Here is a 21060-nt window from a genome sequence, read left to right as displayed (position 1 = left end):
CATTGTGCCTATTGGCATTGGTGCTAAATGGTGCGAAGTCTATAGTGCAGATAGGGTGAGTAAAGGATGTGAAGAGATATTTTAGAGTTTCTTGAGCAACAAACAAGCACCGCGGCACCGAAGGAAGGCACCAGACACTTGAGCCATTTAAGAAAAGTACACTTTGCTCTTTTTGTGAGTTCAAGATAAATAGTACTTAAGCACTAAAGCACTTCTTCAAGCAAAGGATGGGATTGATCTCACAACAGTAGATTAAAAAATAATGGCAGCGACATTAATTCCTGACATTTAGCTGCTATTCACAAAGACGGATTCCAACACGATGAAGCCGTAATGCTTTCTTAACTCTGCCAGCGTCACATGTATGAATCATTGAGTTAAAGTGTTACTCAGGTCTGGATAGCATCTTCAAGTTTTGTCTAAATGTCTGGTAATTCCTCACTGTATGATTAACAAAAGCATCTGTGGTGTTTTATCTGGTCACTGGAAAGAATTCATTTAGGCTTTAGACACTTACTAATGACTACATATGGTTCCTAAACTCGTACAACCAGCAGGGACGATATGAGCTGGAGATGCAGGAAAATTGCTGAAGTCCCTAGATTTGTCTTCTTGAAATTAAATCACTAAAAACTCACCAAATCTGTTGTTCTTTGGACCCCCTCACACTTCTACACTTTTACAAATAAAGGTTCTTAAATGGTTCTTTGTCAGGACGTATGAGTCTATGAAAAACGTTTAACATCCATTGAACATTTCCATGTGGAAAAATAGCACTTTATAGCACAGAAAAAATGGAGTTATTTAAGGAATCAGATACTGATCGATTCTTTGAGGAAGCAAAAAATGGTTCTTCTCTAGCGTCAATGCAAAACTCCTTTTTAGATCTCTGGTTATTTCTAAGACCAAGCATTTCCCGTCTAAAATGCATCTGTAGTCAATCACAAAACAACTCCAAATTTTCTGGTGCATACTGGTGTATATAACTTCTTTTTCTATTTTCGGTTCTTTTAGGCCATCATTTGAACCTAAAATTGCATAAATAAATAAATAAATAAATAAATAAATAAATAAATAAAACGGAAATGCAAGTCCCATGTTTCTCCATCAGCGCCTACACAATCTGGAGACAAACACATTCACGCTGGGACCGAAGCACAGTCCTCATTTATTCAAGAATCGTTTCCATCACCGCCCCCCCCCCCACATATTCTCTCCATCCATGCATCAGCTTCAGTTATTACTTGAAATCCCTTTGAATAATGCTCAAGCATTTCCAACGACCATAATTCAGAAGGGACAAATCACACTTGAGCGATTCAGAATTGCAGCACATTCATTACTTTTCTCTTTAATATATTTAAGGCAAAAACTATTCAGAAAGCAACTCATATTTCAATATTATTACTACAGGGACGATATAAAATACAATACATAGTGAAGTGTATAAAAGAAGAGGGTCGGGAATCACATTCCTACACCAAGTTTGCATTCAGTGCAGTGTAGCCATAAACTAAGAAACGCATCTAGTTGGCTAGTATAATAAAAGACACAGTGTGTACACGCATTGTGAATATCTCTTCTGAACTTTGGCTGATCTCACCACCGAGGCACCGGAACCTTGCGGATCAGTTAGCTTTACCCGGGCACACACTGACACACTGTCCTTACTTTGAACCAATCTCTAGCCAGCTTGCAGTTGGGACATACTTCATGCGTATACCTTGCATCATGTTCCCGAAACTCTCTAGCGGCCAAACTCACTGGAGGATGCTATTCAAGTCACGGTGTCCTGATTTCAGCCTTTTTTTTGAACTGCAGAAGTAGGACACAGTTGGCAGAGGAACACACTCCATTTCACACCTTCATCCATGCCTGACAGAGCCTTAATTAAGACACACTGACAACTCTACAGAGGGAAAAAAAACAGCTTGATGTCAACAGACTTAAGGTTGGCTGAGTTTGTACAGCCTGATGTGGGTGTTATTAGCAACTGTGAATAAAATACTCTGATCTTATTCTGTGTAGGATGAGGAAAATACATTTTTTATGAGCAGTAGACAGACATGTTAGAGATAGATGGTTAGACAGTTTCAACTTCATTCTTGATTGCTGTGCTAACCATATTTCAGCTGGATTAGTTGTACGTGCCAACGTTCTAGACCAGTGATTGTCAACTGGCAGATTGAGAATTTCAGCCCACAGAATAGACATGTTGTTGTTTTGAACATTGAACATGGTTCAGCAAGTTTCAAAACACAAACCATCTTCTGTTTCAGATACAGGTTGTGGCTTAAATCAACCAATCACAAACATTTATGCAAAATGATTCAGTTCATGATCGTATCTAAGACTAGCTACAGGGCTAGAGATATTTGCTTGGAAAGATAAAAGATCTCACTGACTTTCCTAGAATTTTTTATTTTCGCTTTCGGGTCTGATGAGCAATCTGTATTTTTAAAGCCAATAATCATATGAATAGACAAACAAGTTTGCCCCCAGTAGTCCCTTCATGACGACTGATATAAAGCTTCATAACCAGTTACAGTATAAAGTTATATTTGTGTAGGAACTAGCAGACATAAAGACTGCTCTGATGTATTGTTGACATAAGATTATATTCAGCTTTACCGCTGAGTATTCGTTCAGTTGACATAAGGTTAAGTGCCACTCATAATTCTGCTTATAACATTTTTTTTGAACATGTACAGTATGTATATTAAAGTTCTATGGGTTTGATGTTTGACAAGTCACGGTTATCTCCACTGAAACATTTATATACAGAAATATAACTCATTATAAAAGTGTCATAACAAAGCCTTACCTCAACAATAAGGTTCTATGTCGGTTGACATATGTGTTATGACATCTATATGGCAGCTTATGTGTGTATAAACCTTTAGAGATGTTATTGTAGGTTTATAGCAGTTTTCATTGGAAGGCATCATACAGGAAGTCATCATATCGCCTTATGAAGACTAAATTACATGACCAGCCATTCACATGTAAAACTAATCCAGCTTGAATTGTGCAGATTTAACTGATTTAAATAAAATAAGATTAAAATAAAATAAAATAAAACAAAATAATTAATTAAATAAAATCAAATTTGATTAAATTGGATTAAATTAAATAAAATATTAATAAAAAATAACATAAAAATGATGCATAGATATTTCATACCAGGTTCAAAAACCTGGATGTATAGTGCTGTGTAATGCTTCATCAACATATATAAATCTTTCAGCACCTGACATTCTGATATTTTCCTGCCGTTCTCCCACAAAGCAGCAGCACCAATAAAGACAACCATATTGCCTATATATCTACACATGTCTCTGTACTGTATGTGTGAATTTCTTGCTTTTCCTGATGTTCACGTGGAAGGAGAAAGCAGCATTAGAGCTGTCAAAGTGTGCATGGGGAGATAAGCTGTTACGAATCACTGTAGTCTAAAGCCAGAGAGATCAACACCGTCCTGTGAGAGATGAGAGAAGGCTATTAAGCAAGGTTATCACCAAATAACAGCAAGGCCAAGAGAAGGAGACAGTTCTTTGAGTGCCAGGTTTGGGCCACTGTATGGAGAAAAAATTCTATAATCTCTAATGAGAAAATGCCAATGAAAAAATCGTAGAAAAAAGAAACTGTACAGTAAACTGATTTCAATTTTTTTTTCGACATATACAATAATCAGGCATAACATTATGAGCAGTGACCGGTGAAGTGAATGAGACTGATGATCTCCTCATCATGGCACCTGTTAGTGGGTGGGATATATTAGGCAGTGAGTGAACATTTTGTCCTCAATGTTGATGTTAGAAGCAGAAAAAATAGGCAAGCGTAAGGATTTGAGCGAGTTTGATGAAGGGCCAAATTGTGATGGCTAGACCACTGGATCAGAGCATCTCCAAAACCGCAGATCTTGTGGAGGTGTTCCCGGTCTGCAGTGGTCAGTATCTATCAAAAGTGGTCCAAGGAAGGAACAGTGGTGAACCGGCAACAGGGTCATAGGCAGCTAAAGTTCATCGATGCAGGTGGGGAGCGAAGGCTGGCCCGTGTGATCCGATCCAACAGACGAGCTACTGTTGCTCAAATTGCTGAAGAAGTTAATGCTGGTTCTGATAGAAAGGTGTCAGAATACACAGTGCAGGACGGGTCAGGGCTGTTTTGGCAGCTAAAGGGGGACCAACACAATAATACGCAGGTGGTCATAATGTTATGCCAGGCACATAGATAAGCTGATTGCATAATGATGCTGAGCTGGACGATGCTTTTACACTCTAGTACGGATAGGTAGATAAAGAAGTACCTGACATTATTAATATTAATTTACAGCTGATTTCAGTAGAAATGTCTTCTGCTAATGGAGTACACATCATCATGGAACTGTAACACCACTGAATATCTTTAGTCCTTTATCTTTAATCCCTTAACAATTCCCAAGAGGAAACGGCTGACGGATTCTACGCGACATCCTTTAGTCAGCCGGATCTTCGTTTAGTTTTATACTTAAGAGGAACCTCGACATGTTTTATGCGCTCAGTTGTACTTTTCGTTTTTCATTTTTTTTCCACTGGGGATTAGTCAAACGCCAGATTCGCACCAACACACCAGCTAATGCAGTCTGCATTTCTGGAGTAAAAGATTAAGATCATTTTCCAAACAAAGTTTATCTGGTGATGCGCATGCTAATATCTAGTCAGTGTACACACACACACACACACACACATCTTATAAATCTTTCCAGCAGTACTAATCTTATCAATCACCTGCTGTGTGCACATGATTGAAGGGTAGGGGTGTGTGTGTGTGTGTGTGTGTAGTAGTGCACTAAGAGGTTTCCAGGATAAGTTATTAAGTGTACACAATCCCACAGAGTCCCAGCACGAGCACAAACATGCATCCCGCCGAGGATTCTGCAGGTAGAGAAAGCAGCGAATGTGAAACACGAGACGTGAAGTTTGCGCATCGACACCCAACACGGTACAACACAACAATACTTCGGCAGAAAAGCCGAGAATTACCAATTAGTTCTCCGCCACTAGAGTCAATGAAGATTAATGAAGTTAAACGGGACACGTTTTTTAATAACGCACTGCTCGGTAATTACTTTGGCTCTGATAAGCGTACGCAACTTTTGTTCTTTGGCGCCTTTCCAACCATCTTTATTTCAAGTGCATGTACATCCATCTATATTATTTCCACATATTTTGCCGTTTGACACTTCAATCCGAAACGGATTGAAGGGATGGAAATCAGGTGCATTGTAATATAAAGAATAGAGGAGCATGGGAAAAATCAGCTGCATATTTTTACATGGAAATAGAAACGCAAGAGCTTTCTTTTTAGGGAGAGAAAAGTCGTCTTCTTGAGCTACTCCTGCTAAATTGAGCATCATTCATGCTACGGAGAGGAGTCTCTAAATGCTGTCCGGATTGGACCTTTTGGTTGACCTTTTGACCCTTGGTGAGAGATGGATCGTGTGGCGCCTGGTTACAGAACGTCACGTCTTTAAATTTCGGCATATTGCTGTTGTTCCTGAGTATCTGGCTTGAACCGCTTTTGAAGACGCTGTCTGAGAGCAAACAGGATCAAAGCGAGGTTTTATGCTCGAGAGAGAGAGAGAGAGAGAGAGAGAGAGAGAGACGATATCTCAGCTTCCTGACAGGCATCTCCTCTGTCAAACCGAGCTACGTTAGAGCGAGAGAAATGGAACATAAAAAGAATAGAGGACAAAGACAAGTGGAAAATATCATGCTCCGGAGGGACGGCAAATTCTTGTCTCCTCTTCAAAAGAAAGAATTAGTTCGTAATCCTGATGAAAGGAAATTAATTATCAAAGTGTACCGAGAAGCTGGGCTAATTTGCATGCTAATCTGCAAATAGCGCTAGCTCGGGCTGAAATGTGAAAAGGGAAATGACAATTATGGGAGAAATGAAGACATCTGGGTATTTTTTCTTTTTTTCCATTGTTGACACTGTGTGAATGTAAGACATTTGCAAGGTACTTTATGCAAAGAAGCTTTTTCCTTTTTTTTTGCAACCTAAAGTGAGTCCAATTCAGTTAATTGTGTTGCTTAAGTAGAAAGAAAATGGTTCTCTGGTAGTCTTGGGATTTGAATACACCAGTCACTAGCACAAAACCTTAATCGCTGAGCTACAGTTACCTCCAAGGCCGTTGTGGTCACCGGAGCAGACATATACTTAAATTAAAAACTATGGAGAAAAAAAAAAAAAGAAAAGAGAGAGAGACATTAGTGGAAGAAAAATAGCAGCCCTTCTCCGTGGGTACCTGTGAGGGATTTGGAGGTGTTGACTCTTCTCCGAGCCGATCCTCTGCCTGCTTCTTTGCTGCTAATGCAGTCATAACAAAGCAGAGCTATTCCAGAAAACAAGAAAAGAAAGGAAAATACCTTTCAAAAAACTAGAAATGGGTTACTTTTCAGTAAAGAGTTAACACAAATCCATCTTGTCCTTGAACAGCCCTGTTCAGTTATGGCCGACTTAGCAGTACAGTTCTGTCATTCAGCCAAAAAGAAACAGAAAATTCATTGCACCAGGAGAACCTGTAAGAGTGAAAGATGGAAAGCTTCCTTCGCTTGACACCTCCCGATCATAGAAAGATAAAAAAAAATCTAACGTGGACAGAATATCCACAGTGGAAAAGCCACCCAGAAGACCGAGCACTGGAAAAGAAGCGTTCGGAGTTAAAGATTGAGATAAAAACCAAAGACTGGCTTTTTACGAAAATCTGCTAAGCCACTTGCCATCGCCATAGAGCAGAGATGGAGAATCCCATTGCCAGAGGGCTTCAGTCTAAGATTTGTTGTGGAATTACCTTTAAATTGTCTGCTACCTCAACCGAAGACCGCTTACTCTCTATTAAAACCATTCCATTAAATGTTAAAATACATCAATGGCTTTAGGATCATCAGCCCTCGAGGAAAGAAGTTCCCCACTCCTTAAGCGCTAGTATGCCATCACTATCAGTAAAACACCAACTGGCAATACATTCAGTGCTAATCAGAGCGCATACACACACAGACACACACACAGCAGCAGCACAGCATGCCCGAGCGCAGAACCAAGCACCAAACACCAAGCGTTGGCTACAGAAACAACACAGGACACGCAGCTAAAAACACAGGCTCTGGGTCGTACCTGCGAAGGCTTTTGAGATGCGTTCTTTCTTCCACTCCCAGGGTTGATCGTATTCCTCCGGTGGCCTCTCGTCATCCTGAGGCAGCCTGCTCTCACGTGAACACAGGGGGTCAGAATCCCCGCCGTTCTCTGCAGGCTCGTACGGGGTGTCATACAGGGGAAGCTGCCGAACCGGCCCGTCCTTTACGCCTCGACTCCCTCGGATCTCTGTGGAAAGAGAAAGACAGAGTTATTTCTAGTTTACGGGAAGGACAGACTTCTACAGTTTCTCGATGCGGACAAGAACATCCAACTTGTACAAGACAGACCACTGGGGCTGAAGGATGGAAATGCTGTTTATGCCTAAATTATGCTATGATTAACTGGAAACTGGATGGTTTATTAAACATGGTGGTGGTATCTTCATCCTCATATCTGCCACTGTCTTTGCTTCTGATAAACTTAGCTAGCCACCAAAAATCCAGCAATCTTTGCAGCAAGATACAATCAAATGCTCTTAGCATATTGTAATAAGTTATTCCACAGATTTACAAATAAATGATGGACCCTTGTTTGTTTTTTACTGGTCAGACTCCCACTTTCTGTTAGTCAGATTTCGGGCCAACTTACTGGCCATGTTTAGTGACAAAGTGCAAGACAGCTAGAAGACTGGCTTGCAAGACAACTGGTAATGCCAAAACTGGCATGCTGTGAACTTTTATTTTTTTTAGCATCGTGCTCCAACAGCCACGCTGTTGTCAGTATGTTCAAAAGTTTGCTTCTCCATCAGAACTAATGAATACATGTCCAAGCAAGTGCAGATAGCCAAGACTCCAGTAGTTGTAGCCAGCCAAGTGTATAATATACATCAGATGGTCCGTGGGTAGAGCATCTGAGGCTGAGAGTAATAGACTGCTATAATATCGGTTAAGTGCTAGCTTAATGATTAAAGTTCTGCCCTTGTGACTGAAAGGGCATGAGCTTAATTTTGGTGCCTTGTGCTATAATCCTTAAATGTAAGACTGATGCTTCTTCTTAAGCATACAGCTGCATTAAGTATTGCTCTTTTCTTATCAGCTCTAGGGCCGATCTACATTATATACGTCAGTAAATTTAACTTAAAACAAGCTCATAGTGAGTTAATTGTGTTTAATAGTGAAGCCTGCTGTGTTGGGAGACAGGGAGTTCCAGCTGTATACTCCAGCTCTCTTCTGCTGATTCTCTGAGAACAAAAACACTGCAGTGTCTGAAGACAATTATATGCTCTAACTTCTTCATTAGGATCAGCGCTCTAAATGCAGATGACCTAAGACAATGCCGCTCGACTTGTTTACAGAAAATGGCGAAATGTTATCCTATTAAATAAAATGTCTATTGTATTGCTATACTACACCTCCTACAGCTCCATCCACTGAGATCTACGTCGACAATATCTGTGTGAAATGCACCATAGGGTGCTTCAGCCCTGCAGCCATCTGTGGTGCGATTTCCATCAACCTTTTGAATCTGCACTTTGAATTTGCACATAAGAAAAGGCCTGAATGCCAGAAATCTAAAATGCCACTAAAAAGTTATTCATGCTTTGCTAATGTGGTAACACTGAGATAAAAGATCAATGAAGTCTTCCATAGATTTTTCCATTCCCGTAGATTAATAGCGTTGGATGACTTTTTGGACAAGTTGTGTAACATTATAGTGGAAATAAATCTTATATCCTGGCACTGTAGCCATGTATCATGTGGCTCGGTGGGCACTCACTGCTTACATGCAGCTATGAGTAATGAAGTTCATGTAACAAGACAATACACTCCATCTACTATTGTCCACTATCCTTTGGGATGAATTCGGAAAAGGCAAAAGCACCAACAAAAGAAGGAAACAAACATGTACACCAGTACACCAAAATGTATTGCACACCTAGGTTTAGGATCAATACTTGGTTATTGCAACCAAGTATTATGGTGATGGTTTAAGGATGGGTCTTAATGATTCCTAAAGCAGACAAAGAAACCAGTATCTTTAGATTATATTTATTATTACAGACTTCGTATAGACCCTGTGCTTTCTGAAAACAATTAACTTTTCTAGTGTCAAGCCACTTTAAACCCTTATGTCTTATTTTATTGGGGAACAACATCCTTGAAATTAAATAATTAATGTTAGTGTCATTATATTGTATTGGCTTGCTTTGTGTCTTATTGCCCACACAACCTGAGATTGAGATCATGTGACCTTGTAAAAAGGATTAATATTAATATTCTTAAGTAATATGTTCATGTACATATCATAGTTAGCAGCAGTCTCTCTCACACTGTATAAATACAGTGTGTATATACACCGATCAGGCATAACATTATGAGCAGTGACGGGTGAAGTGAGTAACACTGAATATCTCCTCATCATGGCACCTGTTAGTGGGTGGGATATATTAGGCAGCAAGTGAACATTTTGTCCTCAAGTTGATGTGTTAGAAGCAGGAAAAATGGACAAGCGTAAGGAATTGTGATGGCTAGATGACTGGATCGGAGCATCTCCAAAACTGCAGCTCTTGTGGGGTGTTCCCGGTCTGCAGTGGTCAGTATCTATCAAAAGTGGTCCAAGAAAGGAAAACTGGCGACAGGGTCATGGGTGGCCCAAGGCTTATTTATGCACGTGGAGAGCGAAGGCTGGCCCGTGTGATCCGATTAAACAGACAAGCTACTGTTGCTCAAATTGCTTTAGAAGTTCTGATAGGAAGGTATCAGAATACACAATGCATGATGGATCAGGTCTGTTTTGGCAGCACAAGGGGGACCAACACCATATTAGGCAGGTAGTCATAATGTTATGCCTGGTCGGTGTATATACTGCGTATATGAATGAGGCAGAAAGTATTTTAATGGATAAACACAAAATGTAATAGAACTAAGAACTAAAGAGTTAAGGTTTCTGGGTTGAAAACAATTTACAATATTTTTCCATCATGAGGCTGATGTCTCTATAGGATTGGCTATTAATGAAACATATTCTTTAACATATTCCAAAAATTTCCATATTGTTCTCCATGCATTCTGTCTGAGCCAAAGAGGAAGACAAATACAACAGAATGGAAATTTTCCCAGGAGAGTATAACAAGGGCTTACACAGTTTACAGGAAGCTAGTGTAGAGCGGTCCTCCAAAACCAATTCAGAGTGCTGCGTGGGCAATAACTGAAGGATTAGTGAATCTCGACAGAGTAGTGTCACGTTGATGCACCCAAACTTGTCCTCCCTTTCTGACTATGAAGCTGTTAGCACGTTTTTCAGTGTTCCTCTGCCGGGGCACGGAGCCGTTAGCGGGCCGGCCCTCGCAGCATGCCGTAATGCAGCGAAGCGCTTCAGAAATGAAATATCACACCATACAACTGCATAATTGCCTCTCAGCCCAGGGGAGCTCTTGCGGAAAAATGAGAAAAGTGCAGAGAGTAATGGAGCTAGCAGGCGAAGGAGGTGAGGGAGGAGGAGATGAGAGATCTTTAAATAAGCTAACGTCTGGCAGTGCCTCTCGCCTTTAGAGCTCCCTTTTAACAGTTCACACGATATAAGATCATGGTGGGATAAGCATCTTCCTCAGGCTGCTAACAGTGTGTGTGTGTGTGTGTGTGTGTGTGTGAAAGAGAGAGAGATTTAAAACATCTGTATAATGCCAATATACACACGTAGCTACACACTACACGCTAATACAGAAAGTGAGATAGATGGAGAGATGAAAGGACTAGCAAGAGAAGAATAAATCAACAGGAGCTGAATCTCTGCAGAGGCTAGCGCAATAGGTGCTAGCTTTAATAGCAGCTAGGAGCTATGATGTGTTAGCGGTTAATTCCTCTTGGAAGGCTGAGTGTGTCGAAAACAAATTTGTATTCCAGTCAAATACGCTTTGCAATTTTTCATTTCAGAGTCAGAGAGATCATCGTATCTGATGAATAAACTGTCGCAGTATCTGGAAAATTTTGTACCACACAATTAGCATCTTCACCTAGCTAGCTAACTTAGCTTATGTTAGACACGAACAAATTAATGTTTGTTGTGATATACACTATATTGCCAAAAGTATTCGCTCACCTGCCTTGACTCGCATATGAACTTAAGTGACATCCCATTCCTAATCCATAGGGTTCAATATGACGTCGGTCCACCCTTTGCAGCTATAACAGCTTCAACTCTTCTGGGAAGGCTGTCCACAAGGTTTAGGAGTGTGTTTATGGGAATTTTTGACCATTCTTCCGGAAGCGCATTTGTGAGGTCACACACTGATGTTGGATGAGAACGCTCTAATTCATCCCAAAGGTGTTCTATGGGGTTGAGGTCAGGACTCTGTGCAGGCCAGTCAAGTTCATCCACACCAGACTCTGTCATCCATGTCTTTATGGACCTTGCTTTGTGCACTGGTGCACAGTCATGTTGGAAGAGGAAGGGGCCAGCTCCAAACTGTTCCCACAAAGTTGGGAGCATGGAATTGTCCAAAATGTCTTGGTATGCTGAAGCATTCAGAGTTCCTTTCACTGGAACTAAGGGGCCAAGCCCAGCTCCTGAAAAACAACCCCACACCATAATCCCCCCTCCACCAAACTTTACACTTGGCACAATGCAGTCAGACAAGTACCGTTCTCCTGGCAACCGCCAAACCCAGACTCGTCCATCAGATTGCCAGATGGAGAAGTGTGATTCGTCACTCCAGAGAACGCGTCTCCACTGCTCTAGAGTCCAGTGGCGGCGTGCTTTACACCACTGCATCCGACGCTTTGCATTGCACTTGGTGATGTATGGCTTGGATGCAGCTGCTCGGCCATGGAAACCCATTCCATGAAGCTCTCTGCGCACTGTTCTTGAGCTAATCTGAAGGCCACATGAAGTTTGGAGGTCTGTAGTGATTGACTCTGCAGAAAGTTGGCGACCTCTTCGCACTATGCGCCTCAGCATCCGCTGACCCCGCTCCGTCAGTTTACGTGGCCTACCACTTCGTGGCTGAGTTGCTGTCGTTCCCAAACACTTCCACGTTCTTATAATACAGCTGACAGTTGACTGTGGAATATTTAGGAGCGAGGAAATTTCACGACTGGATTTGTTGCACAGGTGGCATCCTATCACAGTTCCACGCTGGAATTCACTGAGCTCCTGAGAGCGACCCATTCTTTCACAAATGTTTGTAAAAACAGTCTGCATGCCTAGGTGCTTGATTTTATACACCTGTGGCCATGGAAGTGATTGGAACACCTGATTCTGATTATTTGGATGGGTGAGCGAATACTTTTGGCAATATAGTGTATTTTACAACTTTGGCTAATGTTTAAATATGCTTAATTGCTAAATCATGGTTTCGAGTGGCATACGCATGCTTGTTTCTTAGCAGTTAGCCAGTCAGCTGGACAACTTAGCTATATACTGTAATAAAACAAGTCTGTGTCTGAGCTAGTTTTCTAGCTTGCAAAAGTATAGTCGGTTTAGCTTTTGTTTTTGGCTTCAGTTACATAAACTGCTAGAAAAATGATAATCCAAATTGAAGCACATACACTAAAATCCCATTCGTGTTCACCTCTGAGTTAGCTGATTTGCTGGCTAGCTAGGTTAGCTAAGCTAATCTAACTGCTGAACAAAATCTTAGATGTTATGTGATATTCTGTCAGACTTGGCTACTGCTTAAAAAATGTGAATCCATCCATTTTCTATACCCGCTTTATTCCTAATCAGGGTCACGGGGGTCTGCTGGAGCCTATCCCAGCACACATTGAGTGAAAGGCAGGGGTACACCCTGGACAGGTCACCAGTCCATCACAGGGCCAAACATACAGACAGACAACCACACTCACTCCTATGGGCAATTTAGAATTACCAATCAACCTAATGTACATGTTTTTGGACTGTGGGAGGAAACCAGAGTACCTGGAGTAAACCCACACAGGGACAGGGAGAACATGCAAACCACACAGAAAGGCTCCTGCCTGTTCGAACCCAGGATTCGAAACCCAGGATCTTCTTGCTGTGTGGCAACAGTGCTAACCACTAAGCCACTATGCTGCCCCTAAAAATGCAAATGTAAACTGATATTCAAATAATTCACATCTGTTTCTTCTGTAACAAGAGCGAGCCATGTTGCTAGCAGCTACACAAATGGCTAGCTAACTCAGCTAATGATTACCAAAAATGTCAGTTTGTTGAAATAAGTACTTTGAAATAATTCGCTCAAAATCTGATGAATCAAGACAGTACTTGGATAGAAGAATACTTCATCTATCGCTAACAAATGTGAGCTAGTTTACATGCAGGTGATTTGCTGGCTAGCTAGGTTAGCTGAGCTAATGTGGGTGCTAAACTCAATCTTATATGATATTTTGTTGATTTAGTTACTGCTAAAAACTGCTAATAATACTCAAAACATTTCTCCTCATTTCTACTGGTAACAAGTGCAAGCTTTGTTGTTAGCTAGCTAGCTCAGTAGCTAGCACGGATGAGATTGGATATCAAGATGTTTTTAATTTGTGCATTCTTGTGTATTCATTTATATTTATGACTCTTGCCTATTTAATAAGGGTAAAAGAAGAACAATTAAAAAATCATTTATAGTAGTTTCTTGGGTTTTATGAAAAAATAAACATTTAAAGGGTTCAAAATGGCATGTTCGGAGAAACGTTAATAATCTACAGTGTAGGACTGAACCCCCACCGAGCGACTTCACATCAGAAACATAATACCAGAATGGTGCGTCACTGAGAACATAACTCAAACACTCAGCCCTACATCCTGTCACGCACCGCCAAATTCCCTTCCATTTTCACAATCCTCCTTTCTCCTCGTCCGCAAGTTCAGACTCGCTCTGGTGTTTCTGGAGGAGCAGGCGTGCATGTCTGGCATGGCACGTTCTAGAAATTACAGGGTCACAGCAGAACTGCAACCTGTCACCCCTGCATGGAGAGCATGTGGCCTTTGACCTCACGTCTGGAGCTGAGCAGGGGTCACATAACACGCGTCTTACACACACACACACACACACACACACACACACAGAGCAGATTCACCCTTTCCTCCGAGGAGAACAGAGATAAATGGGTGGTCTGCTACTCATCTGGAATCCTAGACTGTGTCCAATTCTAACCCTGACCTTAACTCTGACCCTCCAAACATAACATGCTATGTTTTGTGTTTGTGTGTCTACTCAACTAAATTGGTTTATGTTCTTATGTAAATTATACATAAAAGCACAGCAATGCAGAAGGTGGAATAAATGGAATAAATTTAGCAGAAAGACAAATGTATATTAACTCTAAATGCTGACAGTTTGGTGTCAGATATTTGTTTTTTCAATGTTTTTCAGGAGCTGCAATGATAATGGAATTAAAGTCTATTTCACCCGAATTCCTTCCTGTAATTACAAAGCCAAATCTTTATATACTTAATTCAACATTTTAAAATACACTGATCAGGCATAACATTATGAGCAGTGAGAGGTGAAGTGAATAACACTGATGATCTCCTCATCATGGCACCTGTTAGTGGGTGGGATATATTAGGCAGAAAGTGAACATTTTGCCCTCAAAGTTAATGTTTTATAAACAGGAAAAATGGGCAGAGTTTGACAAGGGCCAAATTATGATGGCTAGACGACTGGATCAGACGTTCCTGGTCTGCAGTGGTCAGTATCTATCAAACGTGGTCCAAGGAAGGAACAGTGGTGAACCGGCGACAGGGTCATGGGCGGCACACGTGGGGAGCGAAGGCTGGTCCGTGTGATCCGATCCAATAGATGAGCTACTGTTGCTCAAATTGCTGAAGAAGTTAATGCTGGTTCTGACAGAAAGGTGTCAGAATACACAGTGCAGGACGGGACAGGGCTGTTTTGGGAGCAAAAGAGGGACCAACGCAATATTAGGCGGGTGGTCATAATGTTATGCCTGATCGATGTATACTATATACTGTCATCTACAGAAAGATGGCAAATGATATCTGGGAAAAAGAAACAGATAAAAGCATGGCCTTAAGACTTTAAACCAAATAGCCAAGCTCGCGACATGGTCTGGCGAGCACTCGACTCCGCCCCTTTTCACCTTTTCCACCTCTAAATCCATCACCAAATCCTTTCTCTCTTCAAATCACTTTCTTCAGAGAGAAGGAACTCAAACGTATCGTCTCCTGCAGCCCAGCGCTCACTGCCTGCCCCTGACGGCCTGGAGAGGATTTGCTGATATTAAGCGCTTGGCTGGGTTCACTCCATTCCTCCTCTATAGAGGGATCTGCACTCGGTCAAGACCGGATTAACCGTGATTAAGTTTATGCCGCTGGAAAATAATAAAAGACGACAATCCTGTTTTTTTGCCCCATGCCAAAAAAAAAAAGGCTTTTCAAAGCTATTTCTGGAGTTCAACCATAGCTGTGCTGTGAATTTCTATTTATAATTATTATCTCATTGTCATGTTCGAGAGCAGTCAAAAGATTTTGTGATTCCTGCTGACAGCAAAAAGATGACAGGAATAAGATGAGGTAGCAGTTTGCTCCCTGTCTGAAGAGCAGATTTCTTAGTCCTATATTTAGCCCAACATACAGGTCTGTCTGTAGGTGTACAATTACTGCACAGGTTCTTTTTCCTTTTTTTTAACCATCTGCTAATTATCGCAAAATGCTAGATTCATTCATGTAGGAGCCTTTAAAGTCCATTTTCTAACAGACCACAGGAGCACCACATCCACCATGCCGTCATATTAATTAAACTGGCCTTTACAGCTGACCGTGGTGGTGCACCGAATGGCTAATTAAAATAAAAATTAATAAATAAATGAAAGCATTTATTTCTTGACACAATTCTGATCTAGAAACACTACGATATTCATCTTTCTAGCTTTAAATCTTTCTCACTTCCACCAAGTGAAAATTTCTTAATGCATGTTTCTAACAGAAAAATGCATTTGTATTTTACATCAACCAGGCATAGCATTATGACCACCTGCCTAATATAGTGTTGCTCCTCCTTTTGCTGCCAAAACAGCCCTGACCAGTCATGCCTTGGCTGCCCATGACCCTGTCACCGGTTCACCACTGTTCCCTTCCATGGACCTCTTTTGATAGATACTGACCACTGCAGACCAGGAAAACCCCACAAGAGCTGCAGTTTTGGAGATGCTCTGATCCAGTTGTCTAGCCATCACAATTTGGCCCTTCGTCAAACTCAAATCCTTACACTTGCCCATTTTTCCTGCTTCTAACACATCAACTTTGAGGACAAAATGTTCACTTGCTGCCTAATATATCCCACCCACTAACAGGTGCCATGATGAGAAGATAATCATTGTTATTCACTTCCCCTGTCGGTGCTCATAATGTTATGCCTGATCGGTGTATTTATGAAATTAGTGGAAGAGAGGCTCCTGAAAGGATCATGTAGGGTTTGGTGCGTCTGCGTGCATCAAATCAAAGCAGTGTCGTCGGTTACAGCCGAGATTCACGCTTTCGACTACATCTCCTGACGTTGATCGACGGAGTGAGTGCAGAGAACCTGCAGCTGTCAGCTCTTCTGCAAAGTGATTCCTAAAAGCATTGATGATGTGTAAAGATAAAGAATCCACAAGCCGTCTTTCTCTGTACAGCGACTGTACAACACTTAAATATGATGTGCTCTGGTTCGAGTGTATCAAATGCACCATCATTACTGGAGGACTGGGTCCACCATCAAACTGTCCAGGAAGCTCTACAGTGACCGGTATTCCTCATAGAAAGATGTGTAATAATGAGAACTAAGCAGACTTTTAGAAAACGTCACCTCTCGAAACCACTGAAGCAAAATTACACAGTTCTACACTACATCAGCATCAGCCATTTGCACTCCAGTACTCCAAATGAACAGGATTCTCATTCCGCTGCACACAAGCTCATCCAATATGGATGTACGGACACGCAAATTAGGGCAGAATGGTGGCATTTTAACGATGTATGAGAGTAGGGAGTGGAGTCAAATCAGCAACAATGCCTCACTGTCCAATTAGTTATGGCCTGCGCTATAAATGGCATCTATTCCAGTCTGTAATAAAATCCTCTTCATTATCAGACTCGCTGCCGGTGGTCATTTGTGAGCATCAAAGCTTGGGCAGGATTGTGCGTGTGTGTGTGTTATCTGTAAGAGGCAGAGCTGAGCCACTGTTGTGCTTCCCTCTCTGCGTGTCAGCTCTCTGACCCATAGCTTCACACAGAGCCGATCCGCTTCACAGAACACGTGTGTGTGTGTGTGGGTGTGTCTGTGTGTGTGTCTGTGTGTGTGTGGAGAAAAAATGATGTGTATACTCTGCGCTCTTGCTTTTCCCCCTCATCTGGTCCTCAGGATAGTGTCGGGTGGCAGAATGAGGCAAGTCCGTCAAAGTGACATCAGTATTAATGGGCCGATGCACCGATTGATGGGAATGGACAAACGCTTGATAACCTGGCCTTCTCTCTCTCTCTCTCTCTCTCTTTACTAAGAGGCCATTTTTGAGATACAGACACAATTATCCATGTCATTTTTGGTCACATTATTCCATTATACAGCGGAAGTGAGTGGAATAAAAGGCTATTAGTCAACAACGGCGGTTGTTCTTGGATGCCTGGATCACAATTATTATACCACTGTATAATAAAAGCATTGTTAATAAAAAATCTGCTGCCTGATCCCTTCTTTCGCTCTCGCTCCAGACCTCCTGATTGATCAGTGATGCTTGAACATCTGCACCAGACAACTTCTTCCTCATATTTTCTCATGAGTTAATTGCATCTAGACACATTCCTGATGATAGCTTTCCTTAAAAGGGCAAGACAATTAAAATCAAACTGAACTGTGTGCTTTGAGTGTGCGAAGAGGTTGGTGACTTCGTCGGATCATTCTGGAAAACACAAACAGAGCACTAACATACACACAGATACATGCACTATATTGCCAAATGTTTCGGGACGTCCGCCTTTACATGGACATGAATGTAATATGGAGTTGTCCCGCCCTTTACAGCTATAATGGCTCCAACTCTTCTGGGAAGGCTTTCCACGAGGTTTAGGAGTGTGTTTATGGGAATCTTTGACCATTCCTCTAGAAGCGCATTTGTGAGGTCAGGCACTGATGTTGGACGAGAAGGTCTGGCTCACAGTGTCTGCTCTAATTCATCCCAAAGCTGTTCTATCAGGTTGAGGTCAGGGCTCTGTGCAGGACAGTCAAGTTCCTCCACACCAAACTCTCTCATCCATGTCTTTATGGACCTTGCTTTGTGCACTGGTGTGCAGTCATGTTGGAACAGGAAGGGGTCATCCCCAAACTGTTCCCACAAAGTTGGGAGCATGAAATTGTCTTGGTACGCTGAAGCATTAAGAGTTCCTTTCACTGGAACTAAGGGGCCGAGCCCAACCCCTGGAAAACAACACCTGAATTCAATGTTTTGGAGGGGTGTCCCAAAACTTTTGGAAGTATACTCACAAATCTCTCACATTCCCCAAATGATCCACGTGTGTGTGTGTAAAATGGCTGCTAATTACCGTATACCCAATATTACACCACAGTTTAGCAAAAATGTGAGATAACTGCCATCCTGATGTGTGTTTGTACATCTTTTGTGTCTCTTGTGTGTGTCTCTGTCACTTTGCCAACACGTGTGTGTCTTTCTGGCTTAGATGTTACTAAGCTTTATCTCTATCCTCCAGCACACAAGACACATTGTCCAGTTCTCCCTGTGGCTCATCAGCTCTGCTCCAGGATCTAGCTGTTGTTTTTTTAGTACCTTGTAGTGTTGCTATCTCCACTCTCAACACAGAACCCTAGCAGCTATTTTCAGTCATGTTTAGCGACAAGCTAACAGTGATATAAAACAACTAATCTAGAGACTAGCTAGCCGTTAGATAGCTACACTACAAGCTTTATAAGTAGCTTCCACATGACTGTACATGGCTTTCCTGTCCTTACTTAAGTGAAGGCTGTCTCTCTTTCTGTACACTATTTTAAGATTTGCAGAATTTTACTGTGGTGTGTGTGTGTGTGTGTGTGTGTGTGTGTGGTGTTCTCAGTAAACATGGGTCTATACTCAGCAAGACAGGGAGAAATGAGGTAAACTTACTGATGCTAACCACCAGACCATGTGTAAGCATGGGCGTGTGTGGGAAACTTGCTTTAGAAAGTGAACACACACACATGCACACACATACACACACACACACACAGGCATTTATGAGGACATATGCAAGAGTGAGTAAAGACCCAACAGCTGCAAAAGGAATTCACAAGCTGTGTGTGTGTGTGTGTGTAATGGAGTGTAATCTAGATGCAGATAGAAGAAATCTTCCCAGAATATGTAAGGAAATTCTGTGTATGTGTGTGTGTGTCAGTTTCTTGCTTTATCTCCATCCTCCAGCTGAGACAGATACAGTGTCCGGTTCTCCCAGTGGCCAGACAGAACCATTGCCAATTTCTGTGGTGCCAATGTGCCTCCCACTCACACACACACAGACACAGACACACACACACACACACACACACACAAACACAACCTCAAGCATTCTCCAACACTTTACAAGACACGTAAGAAATCTGGCAACCCATGCTGTTAAGTTTTCCAACTTTGTATGAGCAACACCATGCGTGTGTGTGTGTGTATTTGGAACAAACAAAAAGTGAGATATCTCTGATTTTTAAAAACTTTGCTGTGCATCGCTCCACAGGAAAATTGAGAGACTTGATGAAATTGGAATCAGGGAAATTCTCTTTCAGCTAATTCATTACTAATAAATTTAAACTAATAAATAAACATATATTTATTCATTTTTATTTCCTCATCCTGTATTTTGTAAACGACTGAGATGGATTCCTAATCGTTTAATCTTTTTCTAATGAAAAAATAACTGCTTTTCGATAGAAAACTCTAATCGAATAAACAGTGTGTCCATTCAAAGTCGAGAGATATTAAAGTCTGAGTCAATGATTTTCATGCCAGATTTTTCATGAAGGAAGGAAGGAAGGTAGAAAGGAAGGGAAGAAGGAAGCAATGAAGGAAGAAATCGGTCTTAATTAATATGCTGTATGTGAGCGCCATTCAGAATTCAGAGCAGGACAGTGCATACAGCAAATAGCCCTATTCGGATGGGATTAGTTTCCTGGGGCATCGGTAATAAATGCTTTATAACATAGAACACATTTCTACTAAGTGGTAAAACCCTCACTTGGTCAGCAATAAAATGACTACATTTTCTATAAACAGTGCCACATGATCACACTGCATGATCGTGTCCCGTGTCCATCATGGCGCCCGAGCGGTCCGAGAGCCATTATATGAGGAGTATCCATTTTCTAGTGGGGACTCGGGAAGTGTTTAATATGTAGAGGAGGGTCACTGATACACACACTCTGAGACTGAACACAGCAAGCAGCAGCAGTCAAGTGTCTGTTTTTCCAACGTGAGATGAAAGAAAATCTAAGCCATGTATCCGGACGAGGCTAAAAGTGATCAGGTGAGTTTGGTGAAAAGCAGCAGGAGGCCTGAGAGAGACCAGGCTGATATGAGTGGAAATAAAATCACAGAAACGCAGGGGGAAAAACAGGAAATTACTTCAGGATATAATCAGGAATTAATCAATTCCAGACAGGGCTCATTCATTTCTTCCTTCCTTCTATCCTTGCTTGCTTCCTTCCTTCCATCCATCCATCTCTCCCTCATTCCTTCCTACCTTCCTTCCTTTATTCCATCCATCCATCCAATCATTTCTTCCTTCCCTCATTCCTTCCTACCTTCCTTCCTTTATTCCATCCATCCATCCATCCATCCATCCAATCATTTCTTCCTTCCCTCATTCCTTCCTACCTTCCTTCCCTTATTCCATCCATCCATCCATCCCTCCCTCCATCCATCCATCCCTCATTTCTTCCTTCCCTCATTCCTTCCTACCTTCCTTCCTTTATTCCATCCATCCATCCAT

The 21060-nt window shown here is 41.6% G+C and overlaps 1 protein-coding gene across 3 annotated transcripts in view; it reads right to left on the bottom strand.

Moving 5' to 3' along the window:
- Positions 1-21060, bottom strand: part of zgc:158464 (uncharacterized protein LOC791139 homolog) — a 145477-nt gene that overhangs the window by 34040 nt on the left and 90377 nt on the right. For 2 of the 3 annotated variants that reach the window (XM_058387320.1, XM_058387323.1), the window contains exon 3: positions 7162-7368. In XM_058387320.1, the coding sequence (XP_058243303.1) occupies positions 7162-7368 (207 nt within the window). Of the gene's footprint in view, positions 1-6292; positions 6380-7161; positions 7369-21060 lie in introns of all 3 variants that reach the window. The other variant, XM_058387321.1, reaches the window with a different exon arrangement.

The sequence above is a fragment of the Hemibagrus wyckioides genome, linkage group LG04 (genome assembly GCF_019097595.1).
Source record: "Hemibagrus wyckioides isolate EC202008001 linkage group LG04, SWU_Hwy_1.0, whole genome shotgun sequence".
Taxonomy (NCBI): Eukaryota; Metazoa; Chordata; class Actinopteri; order Siluriformes; family Bagridae; genus Hemibagrus; species Hemibagrus wyckioides.
This window is presented reverse-complemented; position numbering and strand designations above follow the sequence as displayed.